The sequence below is a fragment of the Penicillium coprophilum genome, assembly GCF_028826855.1.
Source record: "Penicillium coprophilum strain IBT 35676 chromosome Unknown utg000001l_segment0_segment0, whole genome shotgun sequence".
Classification (NCBI taxonomy): Eukaryota; Fungi; Ascomycota; class Eurotiomycetes; order Eurotiales; family Aspergillaceae; genus Penicillium; species Penicillium coprophilum.
In genome coordinates this window covers 750,262-772,709 of record NW_026622720.1, presented here as the reverse complement: position 1 = coordinate 772,709, position 22,448 = coordinate 750,262, and the positions used below count along the sequence as shown (strand labels likewise).

The 22,448-nt window shown below is 49.8% G+C and overlaps 10 protein-coding genes across 10 annotated transcripts; 5 read left to right on the top strand and 5 right to left on the bottom strand.

The window, feature by feature from the left end:
- Positions 1-49: 49 nt before the first annotated feature.
- Positions 50-949, bottom strand: N7500_000278 (uncharacterized protein; the record flags this gene model as incomplete). Its single annotated transcript, XM_056671424.1, has 1 exon — positions 50-949. The coding sequence occupies one exon, from the start codon at positions 947-949 to the stop codon at positions 50-52; it is 900 nt and encodes a 299-aa protein (XP_056536997.1).
- Positions 950-1,346: 397 nt separating this feature from the next.
- On the top strand, positions 1,347-2,889 carry N7500_000277 (putative salicylate hydroxylase; the record flags this gene model as incomplete). The annotated part of the gene is made up of 5 exons (XM_056671423.1): positions 1,347-1,645; positions 1,696-1,862; positions 1,921-2,236; positions 2,300-2,381; positions 2,437-2,889. The coding sequence occupies 5 exons, from the start codon at positions 1,347-1,349 to the stop codon at positions 2,887-2,889; spliced, it is 1,317 nt and encodes a 438-aa protein (XP_056536996.1).
- Positions 2,890-4,080: 1,191 nt separating this feature from the next.
- N7500_000276 (uncharacterized protein) lies at positions 4,081-4,759 on the bottom strand (the record flags this gene model as incomplete). Its single annotated transcript, XM_056671422.1, has 3 exons — positions 4,081-4,317; positions 4,436-4,529; positions 4,653-4,759. The coding sequence occupies 3 exons, from the start codon at positions 4,757-4,759 to the stop codon at positions 4,081-4,083; spliced, it is 438 nt and encodes a 145-aa protein (XP_056536995.1).
- A 260-nt stretch (positions 4,760-5,019) lies between these two features.
- On the bottom strand, positions 5,020-5,874 carry N7500_000275 (pyridoxamine-phosphate oxidase PDX3; the record flags this gene model as incomplete). The annotated part of the gene is made up of 1 exon (XM_056671421.1): positions 5,020-5,874. The coding sequence occupies one exon, from the start codon at positions 5,872-5,874 to the stop codon at positions 5,020-5,022; it is 855 nt and encodes a 284-aa protein (XP_056536994.1).
- Positions 5,875-6,809: 935 nt separating this feature from the next.
- On the bottom strand, positions 6,810-10,616 carry N7500_000274 (pentatricopeptide repeat protein; the record flags this gene model as incomplete). Its single annotated transcript, XM_056671420.1, has 1 exon — positions 6,810-10,616. The coding sequence occupies one exon, from the start codon at positions 10,614-10,616 to the stop codon at positions 6,810-6,812; it is 3,807 nt and encodes a 1,268-aa protein (XP_056536993.1).
- A 2,478-nt stretch (positions 10,617-13,094) lies between these two features.
- N7500_000273 (uncharacterized protein) lies at positions 13,095-13,729 on the top strand (the record flags this gene model as incomplete). The annotated part of the gene is made up of 2 exons (XM_056671419.1): positions 13,095-13,207; positions 13,270-13,729. The coding sequence occupies 2 exons, from the start codon at positions 13,095-13,097 to the stop codon at positions 13,727-13,729; spliced, it is 573 nt and encodes a 190-aa protein (XP_056536992.1).
- Positions 13,730-15,291: 1,562 nt separating this feature from the next.
- Positions 15,292-16,467, top strand: N7500_000272 (class I SAM-dependent methyltransferase; the record flags this gene model as incomplete). Its single annotated transcript, XM_056671418.1, has 1 exon — positions 15,292-16,467. One exon carries the CDS (start codon positions 15,292-15,294, stop codon positions 16,465-16,467), a length of 1,176 nt encoding a protein of 391 aa, XP_056536991.1.
- A 723-nt stretch (positions 16,468-17,190) lies between these two features.
- erg8 (phosphomevalonate kinase) lies at positions 17,191-18,708 on the top strand (the record flags this gene model as incomplete). Its single annotated transcript, XM_056671417.1, has 2 exons — positions 17,191-17,534; positions 17,601-18,708. The coding sequence occupies 2 exons, from the start codon at positions 17,191-17,193 to the stop codon at positions 18,706-18,708; spliced, it is 1,452 nt and encodes a 483-aa protein (XP_056536990.1).
- A 982-nt stretch (positions 18,709-19,690) lies between these two features.
- N7500_000270 (uncharacterized protein) lies at positions 19,691-20,657 on the top strand (the record flags this gene model as incomplete). Its single annotated transcript, XM_056671416.1, has 3 exons — positions 19,691-20,246; positions 20,356-20,439; positions 20,500-20,657. The coding sequence occupies 3 exons, from the start codon at positions 19,691-19,693 to the stop codon at positions 20,655-20,657; spliced, it is 798 nt and encodes a 265-aa protein (XP_056536989.1).
- Positions 20,658-21,677: 1,020 nt separating this feature from the next.
- On the bottom strand, positions 21,678-22,420 carry N7500_000269 (proteasome maturation protein; the record flags this gene model as incomplete). The annotated part of the gene is made up of 3 exons (XM_056671415.1): positions 21,678-21,745; positions 21,806-22,253; positions 22,418-22,420. The coding sequence occupies 3 exons, from the start codon at positions 22,418-22,420 to the stop codon at positions 21,678-21,680; spliced, it is 519 nt and encodes a 172-aa protein (XP_056536988.1).
- Between the last annotated feature and the right edge of the window lie 28 nt (positions 22,421-22,448).

The window sequence follows — 22,448 nt, the reverse complement described above, 5'->3', positions numbered from 1 at the left end:
AGGAAGATGTGCAGACAAACACATAAACGAAGCTAGATAGAAATCATCCTTATGATTTGATACCAACATGATAATACAAAGTGATGAAAGGAAATTGAACAACTTTTTGCCCACTGTGAAATGTCCAGTTGGTGAGATCCAGATCCGGCTGATCCAACAGTTGCCAGGTTTCCTTTGCGGTGCGAGTTCGAAGACAGGATATAAGCCCATCGACAAATATAGTTAGAGGCGCCACAGGCAGAATGAATGTGAAAAGGAGATGGACCGGCGAATCCAAGTACCAAACAAGCGTTACAAAGAAAGTAAAAAAGAAGACCAGAGGCGAGCATAGACAAGTCCAAAGATCGCGTGCTGTGATTTCAAATATGCTGGAGAGAATCGAATTAGCTGATGAGATATATGATATGAACAGAATCATGACTTGCATAAACGAGTCTGCGGACTCAATTGCATTCTTCAGAATCCCCGCTGCATCTTCATCTCCAAAGTGGTGGAAACAGATGTTAAAGATCCGACACTCTTTTTTTGAACTTGCTGCAAATCGAGGAACAGTTCGAGCATCTACCGGGCTTTCGATATACGTGACATTCTGCTGTTTCTTTGAGATTCGTTCCCACTCTGAAATATGGGGATAAAGATCGGTCAAAACAAACTGAACCGGGCCCTTGCCCTCGGACTCAAGTTGTTTATTAAGTTCCAATTCGAGCACCGGGGTAGGTCCACCAGCACCGGCACAGATATCGAGTACTGTGTACGAGGAAAGATCTTTCAATTGCTCTTTGAACACTGCACAGGCCTGTGTCGCAAGACTTCCACGGCTCCACCCAGGGACTCGAAGATTCCACAGCTGCGTGAGAACCAGTTGCTCATGCCGGTGAAGCCATGAGGGGCACCAGCTTTGGTCACCGATTTCCAAAAGCTGTGAACGCGGCCAAGAGAACAGTTTCATTATGTGCGTTTGAAGATATGAGAAAAGTTCCAAGTCTAGACAAGGAAATAGCCCAGTCACGTGTCACGACATTCTGGTGCCAACTTTTCCAACGAAACCACATCGTACAACATATGTTGACTGGATTTCTTGTCTTTACGAACTTCTGTCGCCTCGAATATTGTATCTCGCTGTATCTAGGACCTCGAGAGGTATTACCAAATCCGCTTCATAAACGACTTCCGTCTCCAGATTGACAAGTCTTACATAGACTGATTTTGTCCATGGACTAAGCCTGGAATCTTATACATATCATATTCTCTGTGAAGTGCACATAAGGTGGTCCGATTCAGAATCCCCACTAGTCCTAATTCGGAACCTACGCAGTCCGGGGAACATCACTTTGACATCAACGGAGATGAAAGTCGTCGTTGTGGGCGGAGGTCTAGGTGGCCTGGCCTGTGCAATTGCTTGCCGCCGTGAGGGCATTGACGTGGAAATTCTCGAACGGTCCGTCGAAGTCCAGGAAGTTGGAGCAGGCATCCAAATCCCACCGAATGGAGCTAGGATAATGCGCGACTTTGGCTTACTTCCCCAAATTCTGGAGCAAGGATGTCAAGTACAACAGATCAATCTCCGGAGATACAAGAATGGCCGTCTTCTGCGGTCAATGCCTTTAGGGGATGATATTACGGAGGAACTCGGGGCGCCGTGGATGTATGTTGATTGGTCTGGCTGTGTGTATACAGACTTTAACCTCCTTGCAGAATTATTCATCGGGTAGACTATCATCGCATTCTTCTTGATGAAGCAGTTCGACTTGGTGCGGTTCTTCAACTGGGAGCAGAAGTAGAAGATATTCACACTGATCAGCCAGCCGTTCTTCTCGCTGACGGGAGATGCATATCGGCAGATGTTGTGATTGGCGCTGACGGTAAGTCGATAGATTCTCTATCGGCTATAGATTTGGCCATCTATTCTGACAAAAAAAGGCCAGATGTCTACCGTCAGAAAGGCTGTTCTTGGATCTCCTCATTCTCCAGTTCCCACGGGCGACATGGCCTATCGAGCAACTTTTTCACGAGAACAACTAGAGGCCCTAGGAGATGAGAAAGTGAACGAACTGTGTCAGGATATTGCAGTCACAGGCTGGCTGGGGCCGGAGAAGCATACTGTTTTCTATCCTCTCCGTGGTGGAAAGGAGTTTAATCTTGTTCTCATGCGGCCCGATAACTTATCATCAGATTCTCGTAGAGAGCAGGGAGATATTCAAGAGATGCGAGAGAGCTATGCTGACTGGGATGAAACGTAAGTATATATATACAGAATAGTCGGATCCAACTCTCTGCTAATATGTTTCTCGTTTTCTAGATTGCAAAAGCTGGTTTCTTGTGTACCATCAGTCTATAAATGGAAACTAACACATCTGTCTGAGCTGGAATCATGGGCGAAGGTCGGTACATCATTATTTCCTTCCGATCACGAACTTGCTAACTGCGACTCGCTAGGAATCTGTTGCTTTACTTGGTGATGCCTGCCATCCCACTCTGCCATATCAGGCACAAGGGGCTGCGATGGCTGTTGAAGATGGAGCAGTCATCGGCAAACTTCTTGGCCTATTGCAGGCTCATCATTTAGACTCTAAAAACTCCGGAAATGATCCCTCAATATCAACGCGCTCTTCAGCTCAGTATCTCACTGCTGTTGTACTAACTCTCTACGAAAAATGCCGGAAAGCACGCACAACCCGAAATGTTCAAGGGGCAATCATGAATCGAAAGATCTTTCACTTGCCAGATGGGCTTCTGCAGACGATCCGGGATTACATATTAGGATATGCAGGATTTACCCGGAAGAGTGACTGGACATGGCTATTTTCATTTCGACAGGGGCAGACTCTTGGTCTAGATGTGATAAAAGATTGTGAAAGGGTGTTTGAGGAGTGGAGATTGACACTTTGATCTACCACTAGACCATAAAAAAAAACCAAGGTTCCTGTTTTAGGGCCTAGGGGGCCATATTTTTAGGGTGACATGTATCAATAGAACTTCCTTACTTACACAGAAAAAGGACTGCTATGGCTGTCTTCAGTCGACAGGACTAAACTACGATTACTTGTAGTTTCAACCGCTTCATTCATGGTTCAAGGTGATAAGGACTGTTTAAGTTCATGGTAGACCTGATGATAGCTATTTCACGGAGTTCACATGATCATTTGCCAAAGGCCAATTCATCTTTCTTGATCGTAGATTGATGACCATCGACCCGTACATGGATAGGCTTGGAAAGCTGGCGACACAATGTCTAAGGAGTCTCTCCCAAATCTTTTTTGGTAATTGTACCAATATGCCCCTTCTTAGCGTTAGTCAAGCCTATACTCAGTACACTCTGCGAATAAACACACTTACGCTCTGTGTGGTTGTAAACCTCCCAGCAGGATTCTGTAGAGCAGTCGGAGTAACGATTGCGTTGCGCGTCCAGGTAAAGTTGGTGTGTATATATAACTAGCTCGCGTCAGTGTGGTGGCGTCCACGGTAGATAATGATGCGCACTGCGGCTATAGCACCGGTTTCAGTAGCCTGCCCTGCAGGTGAAGTAACAGGATCGAGGTAGGTATTGATTTGGTTGAAGAAAAGTCGTATCCGTCTACTCGGGTAGACTATATCAAACCAGCGCATTCATTAGAGATGTACTCGAACACAAGAAGCTACGTCTTTACCTGAGACTTCCGATCTCCTGGCCCGTGTCAACCCATAAGCATCATCAGCATTCGGAATAGGGAGGGAAGTTGTCGAAGTGGTAGGATAGGGACATCTCCATATCCCAAATAAACGCTGACAGTGAAGGAGCAGAGATAGGTAAGGTAATAGAGCCCGAAAGAAAGAAAAGAGGGATAAGCTTGAGCGATACGTAGGGAGAAGCAGAGCAATCAACCTGAGGAAAGAGCAGCATCACCTCTCTGGTAGGAAACACTGCAACTCTCCCTTTTTACTATAACAAATTACCCAACTCCAAAGAGATCGTTACCAACAATATCCCAGTAATCCCCATGCTCCATACACACTACCAAAACCATCTCAAATCCAAAATCTCCAAAATCTCTAAATTATAGGCCTTATAGATCCAATCCAAACTCAACCTAATCCAAAAATCTAAGCTCCCTCCCTCATCCCTACCAAAATACACCCAGCCCCCATCATAGCAGCCCCCAACCACCAAAGCCCCCCAACAGCCTCCTGGAAAACAATCATTCCAAACAACGCCGTCGCCAAAAAGTTCGACGCCGTATTCGTAATGGAGACTTTGACCGTGGATGGACCGGCTGTTAGGGCGCGTGTGAACAATGCCCACATTATTATATTGCAGACGACGTTTAGACCGAGGCAGGCCTATGATATAGATTTGGGTAAGTATAGAGAAAATGACATAATATGACGGTCCAACACAGTACACATTATACATGTTGTAGATGGATCCAGATATAGAAGGAAAAAGGTGTATACATACACCTCGTGTAAGCATCTCGATCACCGGCGAGGACTCCAGACCGAAGAGGTGGGCGAGGGATTGGGCAAAGGCCGTTGTATGGTCGTCCGTGGTTCTGTGGAACGTTAACTTTGGTACGTTGCACGGGTTTGTAGCTTATATAGATAGCTTAATAGCTGATAGCTTATATAGCCTGTAGAGCATATGGCATATATAGATGTAGACTCGAGTCACGTACAATTTCGCAAAAACACCGTTCAATGCAGCAAAGGCGCCGCTCGTGATTGCGAGGATGATCCAGGGGGATGTGGAGGACGGCGTTGATTGGGACGTTGAGGTAGACATGGCTGCGAATGGGATACAATCATATATCCTGTGTTGTTTCAAGTCCTTTCTTATAGTATTGTAGACTATATCCTAGTAGCGTAGGACTCAAGGGCTAGACGTTTGAAAAGTGACGTTGAAGGAGTTCGTCTGCCAAGACAGATAGTGATATCGATAAGAGCTGATATGGATGATCGCGAAACACATACTCCGTACTGTAGCTCGAATATACGACATGTAATTGAACCCCGAAATACAATAGTGTAATCTACATCTATAGTCTACGGTGACAGTCTCTGAACCCGCCACTTAGCCTCTTCCTCTTCACCCTCAACACGCACATACCGGAACCGATCATGCAAACGACTCCGACGTCCCTGCCAGAACTCCACAGACTCCGGTACAAGTCTCACACCACCCCAGAACGGTGGCAAGGGAATATCCTCAACATCCTTAAAGCGCTCCTCCATCTCCTTAACCTTTAACTCCAGTAACGCCCGTCCATCCGCATCATCCGTCTGATCAATATCAGCAGGCACAATCGAATTCCCATCAAACGCCCCCTGCAACTTCGCCACACTCTTCCGTCGCTGATTCTCCTCCATCTGCTCAGGCTCGGCAGACCACAAAACCCGACTCTGCCAACTCGCCCATCCACCAATTCGACTTCCCCGCTCCCGCGTCCGCCAATACATCTCGCTCTCTTCACGACTCAGAGGCTCAAGTAAGCCCTCAATGCGAACTTGTCGTTCAACAATCGCCCAGCTGAATGTCAGCGCGCCCCATTTATTGCCGGTCCCGACTTCCGAGGTAATGGTCGTTGGCTCGGGCATGGCGCCGAGTGTATCGGCTCCATCGCCGGGGCCGAAGACTTGTCCGCCTTTGCCTTCGCGACTACCCCAGTTGCTGTAGACGACCCAGCCGCGCTCGTCGAGTTCTTTGAGGTAGACGACGCGCGCGCTGACGCGGCCGGAGGGGAGGGAGGCGGTTGAGAGGGTGCAGGTTTCTGGGGCAGAGGAGGCGGGGAGTCGTGGGTCTCGGAACCAGGTGTTGAATTGGTGGAGGGGGTTTGTGCCGTGGATTTGGGAGATGGTTAGGGGGTGGGTTTGTGCCGAATTGGTGGGCGCGTGCGGCATTCGAGAGGACTTCGGTTTCCGTTACGGAGGTTGGGGTTGAGGTTGAGGTGCGGAGAGCTTCTGCAATTTGCTTGCTCGGGGGCACTGCTTGGGGTTGGGGTTCTGGGGTAGGTTCCTTGGAGGTTGGTGCAATGTCGCCTGGTGCGACTTTGGATTGGAGTGTTAGCTTGAGGGTTGTATAGATGAAGGGTGAGAGATATCGTCGGATCTTTATGTAGGTGGATAGCTTGATGCGTAGACTTACAGATTAGCTTCTTCGGACGCCGATGAGCGTCTGGCTGGTGTTCGTTCTGGTCCATTGCTGGGTTGCGGTTGCTAGGGTGGTTGGAGGAATATCGAAGTTGGCGGGGTTGGCGGGGAATGGTGAGGAATGAGTCAACGGCTGAACGGAAAGTGAAGGATAAACGAGTCTGCATTGAAGGATAAGTGTACTCCGTTATACCTCGGAGATTTGAAGAGTTCGTAAGTTCCGTAGGAATCCCATAGAATGTCTCGGTTTCGGTCTCAGCGGAACACTCCGAGACGTCATGCCATTCCAAGGTCCTGATGATTTATAGATACAAATGATATTACCAACATACAAATCCATGATGGATGTAGCTGAATCTATTAGATGGAAAACATGTTTAACTCATTCACTTTTTTTCATTTTGATTTTTGCGTCTATGACGCGGTGGGAGAGTTGGGATGTGTCTAAAGACAAAATGACAATGGTATACAGTGCTTCAATGCACGCCCTTTTTGATCACCAAAATAAACGCCATGCCTCGCTAAATGCAAAAAAAAGAACAGAGAACGGATATCCCAGGTATATCCAACTGCCCTGCAGACGCCGAACCGGAAATATCCCACAGGGATCCAGCCCTGGCAGAGAGATGGGGTGCAACATAAACATTAAATGGGTATCACCTGGTCACAAATATAGGCAAGAGAATTTAGAGAGAGGCGGAAGCTCCACCGATGAGATCGACAATCTTGCCGGCCACAGCAGACGGGTATCCGCGCGACATCATCTCCTGGACGATGGTGGCGGCACTGGCACGATCGTCGACGCTGAGGAACGCGCGGGTCATCGCTTCGTAGGTGCTGGGCTCTCGCTTCTGAATGCCAATGCTGTCGTAGATGACCTTGGCCTTAGCCACGTTACCCTCGGCAGCCCAGCCGTGGATCAGAGTGTTGGCAATGTAGGCGGTCATCTCAACCTTGCGTGCAAACATGTTCTCAACGACTTCTTCGGTGTCGGCGACGCGGTGGTTGGCCACCATGGACTCGAAAAGGGCTTGGTAGAGGCATGGCTGGAGGCGCACACGACGGTCGGAGACGACAGTGTCGAAGACTTTGCGCGCGCCAGCAAGGTCGTGCAGGACGCAGCCCTTGGCGTGGACCAGCGAAGCGTAGTGCACAGCATCCGGCTGGTGGCCGGCGGCCTTCATGGATTCCAGCACGGCTTCGGCGGCGGCCATGTTCACTGGCTCCAAGGAGGCGTGTGCGTCAATGAGAAGCTTATACGTGTGAAGGGTGGGTTGGATGTTGCGTGTCTGCATGCGCTCGTAGTAGGCCAGGACTTTGCTGATGTCGCGCTTGGTGTTGAGGAAGTACTGGATCATGGAGTTGTAAGGCGCGGGGCGTGGCTTGTAGTTGGGCATAGATTCCATCTCTTCGAACATCTCCTCGGCGAAGCGCTCGTCGCTCACGCGGCAGAGAGCATTCACAATGGTTCCGTAGGTCACACTTGTCGGGCGCACATTGTTAGCACGCATCTCAGCGAAGTAAGCAAGGCAGTCGTCAATGCGACGGGCCTTGCCCAACTTGCCAATCAACGCGTTGTACAGGAAAGAAGTGGGCTCCACGCCTTCAGCGACGGCACGGTGGAAGACCTTGAGAGCCTCGGTGGCCTCATCGAAGGTCTTGGTAGACTCCTTGAGGGTGGTGATGTACAAACCGAAAGTGTTGGCAGATGGGGCGGAACCGAGCGTGAGAAGTTCTTGGTGATACTGAGCAGCCAGCTTGCGGTCGCCAAGAGTGAGGCAAGCAGCTACCATGGCATCAAGAATGGAGACCCAGCCGTATTTGACAACGCTGAAGTTCATATCAAGGGGGACATCAGTGCGTGCCATGTTGTGAATGTCGTGAGCCAGGGTCATGCGACCAGCCTTGGCCGCGGCAGTAATCAGCTTAGCATAGGTGATGTAGCGCGGATGACGACCAATGCGGCGCATGTTGTTCAGGCGGGTCAGGGCATCGTTGAGGTGAGCCTCGGTGCGCCCGCTAGTCTTCTCAAGTTCCTCTGCGATGATGGCAGATCCGCGGAAGTCGGTCGCGTGAGCATAAGGATCAAACGATTCGGGACCCGCGGATGGAGTGGTGATCGAAGTCTCCGCCATAGAGACGGGGCTTTGACGATCAGACGAAAGGAACATCTGGGAAGGCGAGACCGAGGTCTGGGAGCCCGCCTCCAGATAATCTTGCCACTTCTTGACGACATCAGGACGGCTGACAAAAAGCTTGCCAACAGCCTGGTCGACGAGGCCAGTGGTATAGAGGTCCAGAGGGAGGGAAGAAGAAAGAGCGACGTCAAGCATGTGGGCAAAGCGAACGGGGTGAGCGACATCAAACAACATGGAACCGCTGCTGGCGAGCATGCCAGCCTGGACTTGGAGCGCCAGGGTGAGGTCGGCAGCCTTGAGCTGGGAGATACCGATGGGGCCAAGGTTGGCGACAGCGTGCTCAGCCAGAGGAGACACAAGGCCACCGTTCTCTAGCATGGACCACAACAGTGTCATGGATGATTGAGGGGAGAGAACCACGGCCGACTGCATCAGGACGCGACCAAAGAGATGAAGTGACTCGGTAATCTGTTCTCGGACGGGGTTGGCGACGGCAGCGTGCTGATCTTGAATGGAAGTGCGGATACGCTTAAACATGTTACGGGCCTGGTCAAGACCTTCCTCGACATTGCCACTCTTGATGAGAGCGACCGCATACATAGCTGTCGGCTGGACCAGATCCGGGGTTGCCTGACCCACTGTGTTCAGCATGATCCACAATGAACGGGCAGCGGAAACATTGCCTCGGCGGACTTGAAGGGCCAATAGCGAAATGGCTGGGTTCTGTCGTACGTCAGGTGCGGTGGGCAGACGATCATAAGCCTCAGAAGCGGTGGGGAGATCACCCGCATCGGCCGCAGCAATGCAGATGCGAGAAATGGCCTGATTCCGAGCTTCATCATGCAACTGATTCTTGGCCTGTTCCAATGCCTTGCTGTGATTTCCCATATTGAGCGAGTGTTGCACAAATGCATCCTCGACAATCACAGCTTCCACTGCAGACCATCGGTCCTCGCGACCTTCAGTTACCTCGTCGAACGAAGAACGAATCCGATCAAGGAACTGCATGGCACCCTCCTCTTTACCACAAGACAGATAAGCACGGATCAAAGCAGCATAGACCTGGCCGTCTTGGCGCTGAACGATACTGAACACGCCACTGTCGTCGGAGACAGCGAGTCCCCGGTACTCGTTATAACATTCAACGGCACTCCTGAGGTCGCCGGTGGAAGCAAATGCGGTGATCATGGACGGGAAGATAGTGGCATGTGGGGTCATCTTCTGCGACTCCATATGGGCGTAAATCCGGATCATATCCTCCACCTTACCTTCCTTGGCACAGGCAATGATAAGGTGACGGTACATATCGAGCGGGAACACAAGTCGGGTGTGTCGGGCGGTGGCGGTGTCAAAGAGCTTCACAGCGATGGACAGAGAAGTATCCTCGGCGAGAAGATCCCGCTCCAATTCACTTGACTGAAGCATGAACTTGCCAGGCTCTTCCATACCACCAAATCGAACACGTTCTTGCTCCAACGCCTCCTTGGCCTTGACGATATCGTGAGCCCGAGTGACCAGAAGCTGAACAAGAGTCTCATAGGTATCTTCGTCGGGAACTACCCTTCGACGAAGCATGTCAGAATAGACATCGAGGGCCTTGGGAATAGCCTGGGCTGCATCGGGATGAAGACGGATAGCGGCGACCAGCAAGGCATTATACGCTTCGACGGTCGGAGTCAATCCCTGTCGGAGTAAAGCTTCGAATGCAGCAGGAATTTCTGCAAAGTTGTGCCCGTTGGCCAGTTGCACAATGCGATCCGAAGCAATCTGGTTGGCTTCAGACACAGCCTCCGAAACGGCAACACCGTCGAAAGTTGATTCAACACTCGCTTCGGCCCCCATCGCAGCCTCCTCGGCCTGTGCCTGCTCCTCCTGGATCTGAATCTCACGGGCCACAGCCTCCTCCACCTGGGCACTCACATCCTCGTTCACGGCAGCCTTGGTCGGGTGAGGGGGAACTACGTCAGACGCAGCCCGGTCTTCGTGAACGTTATCAGCCTCCTCCGCCGAGGGCTTCCAGCCAATACGGCGCTTAAACTCGAACTGGGTCCAATCGCTGTCATCCCCGGTTTGTTGAGCGTTCTGCCATGCGGCATAATAGGCCGCTAGACCGAGATCTCCATTTCCAGATCCTCCTTGGCTGGCCTTGGCGCCAGCCCCGGACGAACTGGACGCATTGGAGAAAGCATTTTGTAATTGGGTTGTGCGGGAGAATTTGGCGGGTTGGGCGAGGGCGTTAAAGGGGGTGGTCGACGCGTACGTCTGCGACGCGGCGACTACGGATTGAGCATAGCCATGAGTAAAGGCTTTGGTGAAACTCTGGCGCGCGAGGTGGGTGAATGGTTTGAAAACCATTTATGTAATGGGTAACCTCTTCAGAGCAAAGAGGCAATGCTGAGACCAGAGTCAGTCGATGTAATGATTTTCTCGATATTTTTTTTTCTTACCGTGCACTCAAGATTATAGCGAAAGTGCAGGTTCATTTGACGACAGTCCGTCGCCAATGAACGCGCAAATGCAAAATTAAGGTAGAGAGATTAGGAAGGTCCTGTTATTGACAGGGCCAGAAAGATGGGGGAGAGAAGGTAGCCTGAGAAAAAGAAGGGGGGGCGCTCAAGTATGTAATACGGACACTTCTTCTGGAAAGCGATGGAGTGTCACCAATTTGGTTAGGGCCGATCTCTTCTCCGGAGAATCCTCTTGGATCTACTTTTCTATGACTCCGGATTTCCCTATCCAAGCTTTTTAGATGTCATTGTACTGGTACATGGAAATATTGTATCTAGACCAGGTCTACCCATCCTTCAACGGGGATTCCCCATCGGGTGCCCTCGAAAATACATCGAGAACAAGTATCCAATACGAGATAACCATCTATATTGCACGGAGTAAGCTGAGGCTTTAAATTCAAACAGGTCAGGTGGCTAAAAAGTGAAGAGAACGGACACCAATCAGAGCTCGCAGATTCTTGTAAGAAAACCCTTTAAAAGGGGAATTCCTGGTGAGTCATGGTTCTCTTCCGATTCTTTTTCTTCCTTTTCTCGGAACTTCCAAGGTTTCTCGCTTTCTCCGGCCATTTCACGGCCATGTCGGCCTCCCGACTGGCCGACTCGGATTTAACGGAGGACGGCAATACAAAGGCGGTCAGAGCCTTTGATTTGTAATTGCACGCACACACCTGCCTGCACCTGGGCAGGGATTCCTCTTCCCATCTCCCATCTCGGGTCCCTTTGATTCGGTGGATTGGCTCCTTGTTTGGGTCTGAAAATGCCCAAAATCGGACTTTTTTTGGACTAGGATCTCACATGGATCTGACACCGAAGCATCTTACCCATGGCAAAGATTCTGTTCTTCACTGTGGCTTAGGTGCCCGGTTCCTAATGGAGTATCCTCCGGGGTAACAATAGTCCTGGGAGACCGATTTTGGGTGATTTTCAGGCTCAAACGACGAGCTAATCCACTGAGCGTTTCTTTTTTTCTTTTTTTTTTTCTCGCATAGTGCTTGCCTTCTATGATGGGGGAAGTATTCAAGAGAGTCACCCAAAGATTGTCGACTAAGAATAGTCAGCGCAGTGTGATTTGCATGCAAATGAAGGTGTCTCCTCGTGACATTGAAATATCCGAGCGTTGAGGGGTGGATTTGATGAATGTGATGAAACCGCTGTGGCCGAGGTTCTACATTACAGAGCACTACTTACCCCGGTCCTGTAACGTGTGCGGACCCCGTAATTCGCGGTTTGATGGTTGTGGTGTTTCTGTTTTCCTCAACCCGCTTCCCTGGGTGTCTGCGGTGACTTCCGTATCGCTGGACTTGCTGTGCAGATCGTCAATACAGGCGATGACACTTTTTAGGGGCTAGCTATCATATTACTGTCTGTCCATCATGAATTACACTAAGATTGATTTAATTCCCTCAACTTGACACTATACACTTCTATGCCTCAATCTACCATGTAAAGAGATTCTACGTCATGGATTTGATACCTCTTATCAGTCAACCCCCGCCTGTCCTTTGATGACCTCGTTTTCTCCGACAAGGGCTTATTGGCTTGCGGGAAAAGATCGACATAGGCGAAGGCAATCCCACATGTAGGCTTTTCGGAGTGGTAAAACAGCTGCAACCTTCTCAGCAAGCCTCTCGAGGGTGATATCTGGAATTGGGACTACTTCCTTCCAGTCGCCTGACTCACCCCAGAAGACCGAACTGAGATGTCGCTGTGCGCGAAATTCCGGTGACGGAGCGCCTAGCAGGGCAACTAGTTCTGCCATATGGATCAGGTCATCGAATATGCCATTTGAATTCATGCCATTGATAAGGTTGTGAGGGCTGACGATGTCCCAAGTCTAAATGGACCCAACTATTAGTATTTCCTTTTGCTCAGCAAGAACCAGCAAGGGTTAGAATATGTCCACCCATATATCGACCTCATAACCCCAGCTCGATCTCAAAATCACTCCAGGAGCTCTATAAATGTTTGGCATGATGCCATCATGGCGCTCTTGATCGCCTAATCGAGGTCTTTTGCTATTAGTCTCGGAAGGTTGAAATTATCATCAATTCTCGTCAAAGTCGAAATGGAGCAGGCTCTCTTGCTGAAGCGGGCCGCTCGTCGCCACACGTTGTCCAGGATTGAAAAAATTAATCAAGAAAACCCGGTGTCAGTATGTTGAATCCCCTGACCTAGAGGCGGCTGGTATTCTTCGCCTCTCGTTGTCCCCCGAAATGGATGCGCAACATCATCCAAGCTTCATCAGGCCATAACAAGAAAAGCTCCCTCTTCCCGGAAGGAGGAGGACAAGCTGCTGGAATTTGCGCCTGACCCGGATCACATCATGTGGGATACTCTCGATCTGAACCTCTTTCTTACCCAGCACTGTTATGAATGCTCCGGATTTGCATGGCGGGAGCATTCCCATAACCTTCCACCTTCTGGCGAATATCGAGGGTACGTTACTGCTCACATGTACTTGAAAATGATAGGTCCGGCCTTCTAATTGTTCATGACAGAATCGGAGATTACAATTTTGGCCAACTCCTAGAAGGTGTCGATTTCAACTGGTATGCCGTGTCGGTGACCGATTACCCAGAAGGAAACTATCCACACTTCAAGGTCGTCCTGGAAAGTGAAGTGGATAGGGATGATCGGCTGCTTCGCGGAGAAATCATGACCATCGCCGATATCATGACTGCTCGTCTGAAGCCCCAGCTGCCATTAGAGCATACCATTGCCCCAGTAAGGCCTCCATGGTGGATTCACAACGCCCCGCTAACCTCTCAATCGACCCTAGTCTTTTCTTTTATGGGTCCTCGTCATGCTCGTGTCCTGGGGGCTGATCTTGACGGAGAAATTCTCCACACCCGCGCTTCTAAGCTGTATGATTTCACGCAAAAGAACACGGATGTTGTGCAATTGCTGACGCGGTATTGGCTTGGCGGCGCGTGTGGCCGGACTGTGATGAAAACCTAGTTCAGTGAAGAGTTTGTGTTTGTGCTGGTTTGTTTAGGGAGGACCCTGCGATATGGTCCTGTCTGGTAATGGGAATGCGGCTCTTATGGTGTATGATAATGAGATTGGTACCTCGCAGGCGTTGGTCGGAAAACGACAGCCGCAACTGATTTTTTACCCCAACTTCAAGATCTATTGGTTTGAATGGACACCAAAATCAATCAGTAGATTGAGAGTAAATGAGTCCATACATATGGAGGTGGGTCTATATTTGATGTTCTAGTTCCGTGGAGAATTTGTCATGTCAGCAACAGGTGACGTTTATGTGGGCTGAAACAGATATCTCCAAACCATGAGGAAGTACAGTCAATGTATGTTTGATCTGGGGTGCTCAAGTATACTTATATGAGCCTTTCAATATCTTTGCTTTTGTTTCTTTTGTTTTTTTTTTTTTTTTCAAAGATATATATACGTCTATAGCGTCAACGGTTGGTACATCTGCGTTATATTGGGATGTACTTTGTTGCTGACACACGAAAACTCCACTAGAAATACGTCAGAATCAAATCCCATGCTGACTTAGAGTTTACCATGGCATGTATATTCTAACGGATTTACCTTATGCTTCCTCAACACGACATAAATCCGTGTCTCGGCTGAGCCGGACATCGAATGCCAAGAATATAGGAACATGATACTCAATTGGGACTAGCACGTGACCTCGGACATACAGAGTGGAGTCCCGGACGATCCATGTGGGTCAATATAAAGTCCCTTTCAATCACATTGTGAGAGGTTTTTTTGGTTGAGCTTGGGTCTGGAAATCAAAAGCTTCTCGAAGGTAATATGTGTATTTCAGACGTTCTGGAACATTTAAACTTGACCCGGAAGAATGTCCCGGGAGGTCTGAATGACTGACGTCTTCGGAAGTTGGGGCCTATGCGTGTGAGACGTACTTTTATATAGATGATCCTAGCCCATCTTACAAATCCAACAGCGGCATGCACAATTATCTTAGCTCAGTTTTCAGTTGTAATCAGATACCTATATAGAATACATGCATTCAAAACATAGAAGTGGGCCTAGATCGTCGTTCCCATGACGATACTCATTTCCTTTAAGACCCGCGTCATCCGTACATATGTACTTGAACATATAACGTATAACAACCTAACCCCTCCGCCACAGCTAGGTATCGGAATTCGGAGAGGGAACGGAATTTCCCAAAGATGGCAAAAAAAAAAGGTGAAGCAATTGGGAAATACGGTTGGTTATCCGAATCAAAGTATTCCATTCTTCGGGTCTCTGCCGTCTTAAACGGATCAACCCATGATTATTGCCGGGATAACCGGTCAGAGCTTCCATGTCTGGTGACGAAATCCACTATGTGGCTACTGGCCATACAGCTGGCTTGGAGGATTTTTTATCTTTGATGGACAAATTGACTTATCGCTCAAAACGTATTGCTTATAAATTGCGCCAGATCCCCTTCAGGTCGCCGGTTACTACACATACCTTCTTCCCACCCTACCTAATACATACCTCTTCTATATTAATAATAGCTTGTACAAAGCTCTTGCATCATGACACAGACACTCGTCGAGACACCGCTCCATCCTGGGCGCGGTCAACGAGGCTCGGAGAGTGATAGTTCGCTCGACGAGATCGCGCAGGAGAAGCACAATGCGCTGGTGGCCACACTCGGCCACAATGGAAAAGACCTTGACAATTCGGCATCTCCGAAACGATGGAAGAGCTTCTGGTCGGCATTCCGACACTTGGCACACTTGACCCCGAAACAAGTTGACGATTTTATGGCGTCATACATCATCTATAACCTTGACTGGTCTGACGAAAAGCAAATGACCGAGTCTTTGGGCCCCAACTATCAAGAGAAAGTCGGCGATTGTTTGAAGTCCTATTACGGAGTTCTGAACCACCTGTGCGCACTCGGCGATGTCGAAAAAATGTACATCCCACCATGGATGAGCCCCAAGGCCAGTGTGCTGGAGAACCAGATCCTCTACGAGCGCTCAATCGCACACGACGTCGGCCTGGGACCGGGGAAGAAGGTGCTGGATTTGGGCTGTGGTCGCGGCCGCGTCGCCGCCCACATGGCGCAATACACCGGCGCCCAGGTAACGGGTCTCAACATCGACCCGAATCAGGTCGAGCAAGCGACAACCTTCAACCAGGAGCGCGGGCTTCATAATAACTTCGTCACGCAAGATTTCAACGATCTCCCCCTACCCTTCGCCGACGAGACCTTCGATGCATTCTACCAGATCCAAGCATTGAGTTTGTGCAAGGACCTCACCGCCCTGTTCCGAGAGATCTTCCGTGTCGTCAAGCCAGGCTCGAAGATCTCCTTGTTGGACTGGATCAGCCTGCCGGCTTACGATGCCAATAATCCGGAACACGCGGAACTCATGCGTCGCGTTAAGCCGCTCATTGGTGCTGTGGGTACCCCAACGCAGGAAAGCCTCGAGTCGGCGTTGAAGGAAGCTGGGTTTGTGGTTGTGCGGTCGGAGAACGCTAGTCTCGATGGCCTTCAGGCCCCGCTTATCGATACCGTCGATGTATACTTCCGCACCCTCCGCCAGGCGATCCTTGCGCTCGTCAAAGTGAAGGTGTTGCCACGACACTTCAAGACCTTGATTAACCGTCTTTGTTTGGATGGCCAGGCCTTTGTTAAGATGGATCGTATGCGCCTTGCTACGACAAGTTATAGTATCATTGCGCAGAAACCCAAGGCTTAGGCTTGGTTTCTTGGCACTCGAGACACGAGGAAGATGGAGTTGAAACATTTTCTGGTTCCAGAATTGGTGGGCAGAGCAATTTATATCACACTCTGTTCCGCTTCAACTCCATTGTCGCTTGCGAATTGGACATCTCGAACACACAATACCCTGTACATTTATACTCAGCGGCTTAAAAGGGTTGTGGCGCATGGAGTTTTTGTTTATTCCATTTGTTGTTATTTAGGTATTTTTCAGACAAGTTTCTTGAGCAATAAGGAGTTCAATGTTTCAAAAGGGAATTGCATTTACATCTGATAGCTCACAATATATCCTGCATTCAAAAACGTCTTGCAACCGTCACCAATCAAAAGGGGAATACATAGTAAGGACGAAACAAAAGCATTAACTAGGCTAAAATAAACAGGAAGTAAATAATTCATCAGAGTGATAGTCATTATTATACTGTTGAAAGAGTCCATGCTGAGTACTGAGAGACAGCCATATTATTACAGACATCCCCACTAGTCCCTATTAGGAGAAATCCATACTCTCTACAGAGTCCTCCCACTTGTATGGAGCACAGAGTACCTGTATAACTCGGAAATGTTTGAGCTGCAAACTGCACAGTGCCCACATCTTATCTGCATTCCAACCTACTAACCCCCGTGACCGCGGGGCACTTAACAAGCCCCGTAGTTCCCGGCTTTTTTCTTCCCCCACAACAACATCTCCAAGCATTCCATGTCTCCTTTACCGTCTTCCGTCACGGCGCTATCTGCGCCGGGCAAGGTCCTCTTAACCGGTGGTTATCTCGTGCTAGACCGCGGCTACACGGGTACCGTGTTTGCACTCGATGCCCGTATCCATGTTATTGTTCAGCAGCTGAGGAGGGGTCATCGTCGCGGGGCATCAGGTTCTGGGCCTACTCCTGGCGTCGAGGCACTATCTCATTCGGGCCCTGAGGACCAGGACGGGGAGGATACCGTCGTTGTGCGTTCCCCGCAGTTTGTCGATGCGGTGTGGGAATATGGTGTGCAGCGATGTGGGAATGGTGGGGGTGTCAAGGTCATCCAGAAGGGAGATGGGTACGCTTGACTATTCGATCTCTTTGCGCGAAGTTAATGAACTAATATCACCTTGCTTCTCTTTAGACCGCGAAATCCATTTGTCGAGACCTCTCTCAGCTATGCATTGACCTATATCAGCTATGTTGCCGACTCCAAGGACTTCGGCTCCTTGTCCGTCACCATTATGGCTGACAGCGACTACTACTCGGAAACTGCTACCTCCAAGGGTCCAGCGTCGCAGGGACGTGGTGGACGCTTTGTCAATTTCGGTGTTCCTCTTTTCGAAGCACACAAGACAGGATTGGGCTCTTCCGCTGCTCTGGTTACTGCGCTTGTCTCCGCTTTGGTCATTCACCGCACCATGCAGCCAGAAGACCTCGGTGCCGGTCGGGATAAACTCCATAATCTTGCTCAAGCGGCCCACTGCGCAGCCCAGGGTAAGGTCGGATCGGGATTCGATGTTGCTAGCGCAGTCTACGGTTCGTGCCTCTACCGACGATTCTCACCTTCAATCCTGGAATCCCTCGGCGATGTAGGCTCGGCTGGTTTCGAGGATCGCCTGTTCCCCATCGTGGAGGACTCCGATCCCGACCATCCATGGGACACCGAGTGTGTTGATTTTGGCATGCAGCTCCCCCGCGGGATGCAGCTGGTTCTGTGCGACGTGGACTGTGGTTCCCAGACTCCCTCAATGGTCAAGAAGGTTCTTGAATGGCGGAACAATAACCGCAAGGAAGCCGATATCCTCTGGGCTAGTCTCCAGAATAACAACGAACGACTGCGCCAAGAGCTCAAGCGCCAGGCTCAACACCCCGATGCCAATCCCGAAGGTGATTTCTCTGATATTCGCACCCTTATCCAGCGAACACGCCAGCATATTCGCACATTGACCCGCCGGACGGGCGTCCCCATTGAACCGAGTGTGCAGACCGAGCTGTTAGACAGTGTTTCAGAGATCGAAGGTGTCATTGGCGGTGTCGTCCCGGGGGCTGGAGGCTACGACGCCATCGCGCTCCTGATCCGGGATGATCCCACTGTAATTGCGCGTCTGAGAGACCATCTTGCGAACTGGACGAGCTCGACCGAGGATGACTTTGGAGGCAAGATCGGCAACGTACGACTACTAGGCGTGCAGCATGGCTCCGAAGGTGCCAAAAACGAAACGCTGGAGCAATATACCGGTTGGATCTAGGTTGCTTTGATTTTCAAAACAAGGCGACCAGTGTCCCACACCTATCAATGTGTTTCGGCTACCAGTGTAGCCTCCCTTATTGCATCCTGGGCTGGACCCTTCAGAAAATACAGCTTGTAGGATAATTAACATGAATCACGGCTGAAACGACTTTGACTCTCCCATGTCTTCTATCTTTTCCCCCTTCCTATCGGTACCCACCGATCTGCGTCTCCTTCAGACTTGCCCCCCTGCATATGCACGAGTCCAATGCTTGACCGAGAGGATATTGGTTTTCCCGACTGTCCCCTATATGCGACCGTCTGTTTGCCAGATGTTTCAAAATAGACTGGACTATGAAGGCAACGAACTGCGCCGGTTATTCTTCAGCTTCATGATTACGAGATATGAGATATAGAATTCACTTACCTTTCATGCTTGACAGTGAAACAATGCAAGAACATAGTGTATGCTGTAGTCATGAGATCCTACATTGTACTCGTCGTACAGACTCCAGAGAGTACAGAGAGACACATGTGGAGGAAATGAATGCCACTATCCCGATGTCCAGATCTACAACATATAACACAGACAGGCTGGGCCTCTTGGCCTTACTAGTTTCCCCGGATCTTCAATATTCTGTTACTTTTATGATAAAAAGTCCTAAAGTACTATGCATTATAAGACGACATGTCATAGGTGTTTTTGTTGACTCAAAAATAGGGGAAATATTTTGTGCAATCAAGTTTAGGGTCTCAAGTGTTAGGCGTGCAGATCCCCTTTTGCCTTCTTTCTTCCTACACCTATTCACAAAATTGAATATCATCTTCGGGGGTGTATGTCCCATCTCATCCACTAGTTGAGGTATTAACCTGCGCCTCCCGCACTCGACTCCTCACATCTTCACATCCTCTTTATCTCTCTCCCAGCCTTTCTCAACCCGTTGACAACCCCTTTCCTACAGGGCAAAGTCAATTGTTCACTGCCATCGGGGCATCCTAACATGTCTACCGATCACCCAGAGTCGGGGCTAAACGCCAAAGATACCAACCAACCCCCAATCACATCTCCGCAGGATCAACAGATCACATCACCAACAGAGCTCCAAGCCGCATCAGACCCCGTCGCTGATACGTCCGTCTTATCCGTCCATGATCAAACCGCGAACCAGACCCAAATCCACCCCGCAACTGGCCCCAGTGGCGAAACCAAATCCGCCCCCGTGACAACATCAACGTCCACAAACTCTCCTCAAGTCTCTGACAACGCACCCCTCGCTCTGGCACAACACACTACACCGCCTTCAATGGAAACCGACGAGCCAAAGACTGCGCCCGAGACCTCGACAGAGCAGTCTGATGACGGCTCCGGGAAGGAAGTCGAGGAGGATGCTGGCCCGTCGCTGGTGATCACCCTTCTGTTGACAACGGGGTCGCGCCACCCGTTCACGATCGATGGAAAATATCTAAAGAAGCGATCGGTGAATGTTGAGAACTACGATCCGTTCTTGATGAGCGTTTACACGCTGAAGGAGTTGATCTGGCGCGAATGGAGATCTGGTAAGATTTCATTCCCGACCCTTGACCTCGGTGTCGGATGGGCAGAATACATCTTGATGTGAGATGTTGTGGAATGAGAATAGCCAGGCTAACACTGTTGTCAATCTAGATTGGGAGACCCGTCCCACATCACCGAGCTCGATTCGTCTTATCTCGTTCGGGAAGTTGTTGGATGATAAGTCGCCTGTTTCTGGTATGTTTTCCTCATTTCATGGTTGTTATGGTTATAGACCTGTACTAATAGCCCAAACAGACTCCAGATTCAGCAAAGAACACCCAAACGTCGTTCATATGACTGTCAAGCCACAAGAAGTCGTCGACGAGGAAGATGCAAAAGGAGCAAAGGCACAGTACAGCCGGGAGCGTGAAGCCAGTGAGCGCAGTCCCGGATGTCGATGCGTCATTCTATAATCTCGCTGCCCTAGCTTCGGGCCTTAAGTGCGGACGGGTTGTTTCCAGCAATGATGTTGCTTGCTGCCTACATCTTTCCAACCTTGACGCCCAACCTCTCCTTGTCTGTCTTCCACCTCTTCACCCTCCATATACCTTCCGTGGCAGCGATACGCCTCATTCTGCCTGGGCGCAGTATCAACATCCCTGTTCTGTCGAGTCAACATGGGCGCCCTGGAAGCGGCGTTTGGACCTTTCCCTTCTGACTGAATCTCCATAATGGGACCATGGGTTTCGACTTGTTTCTCTTATTTCTGTGCCATGTTAGGCCCGCCCACTTGTTCTCTCATCGCTATATCGTCTGCATGCGGGCTTCATTCATCTATTCATGGATCTTCCCTACTGGAGTGCTTCGTGTCTTAAGGCTTCGATCTGAGATCCATCCTTTGCGTTTTGCATTGCTGTCACCATTATTCTTACTTCCCGACTGCCCGATTTCTCGATATATACCCCCTCCATCCCGCCCTCCTTTTCTTTGTCCTCTTATCATTTTTCTGTATGGTTCCTTTCCTCATGGACTGTCGTGTACTTACAACTCCGACCCCTTCTCTCTACCCCTCTGCTTCTCGTGTTTCATTCCATTTGCTTGCTTTTTCCAACTGCCTACGGTGATCAGTCGTAGTGTATATGGTGTTTTTGGAGAAGGTTCACATCCATGTTTCTTTGTCATATATTAAATAACTTTTAAAGTGCCTATATATTTCCTTGGGTTGGTCAGAATTGCTAGTCAGGCACTCCTCGACAGTCAATTCGGAGTAGGATAAATCTCATGCGGTTTATACTCTAGAGATTCCTACTATATTGCGGCTAAGGTGGTTTTGCAAATTTATAGAAATAGACCACGGATTGATTCAAGTCCAGTGATCTATCATTCTATGTGACGACATAAGGTAGGAGTATGACGAGGGACGTAAGAGGAGAATAATAGAACACATCGACATAGAAAAGCAAAACCAAAAGAACACCATATCATCAAAGCCATTAGAAATCCATCTTGAGCCTCTTCTCCATCTCGTCATGGAAAGCAGGCGGCTCACGGAGATCATCACCTAATTCAACCAAGTCAGCCAAAACACATCCAAAACCAAAACACGAAGAACAAAACATACCATGGTAGATATCCTCCCACTGAACCTCACTATCCCGTCCTCCAATAACAAGAATATCCTCATGAATATTCCCACCCCGCACACCGCCAAGCACAGCAGGTCGGAATGTCCCATCCCGAACGATCTTCAGCTCCATCCCGCGACGGACGGGCTCCGCAATACCGTACGCCCGACGCAGTCCCTCCATCTTCAGAGCGTCCTGTGTAGCCCGCCACGCGACAAGTCGGGCCTCGAGAGGGTGCGTAGATGACGGGACCTCGCCGCTGGAGTTGGTAGACGACGCGTGTGCGGTGGCGGTCTGAGTGAGCTTGTTGCGGAGCGTGTCAGGGAGTCCTGGGGCGGAGGGGGCGCCTTTGGATGGGCGGGGTGTTTGGAGGCCTGCTTGTTGGCGGGTTGTGAGGTTGCTCGTGTGTGTTGCGTTGCCGCTTGGGGGGGCGATGCGGAGGGACTGGGGAGGTTTTGTTAGTTCTGGGTATTTAAGATGCATATTTGACACGGATTGGGGGTTGTGTTTTGAGGATGGGGGTTTGGTGATAGTGATGGTGGTTCTAGATGCTTGCTTATGGACTGGACTCCAGGGTGAGGTCCCGGGTCCGTAGCTTGATAACGTACCATGATGACGGATAATGCGAGGTGTTCGGGA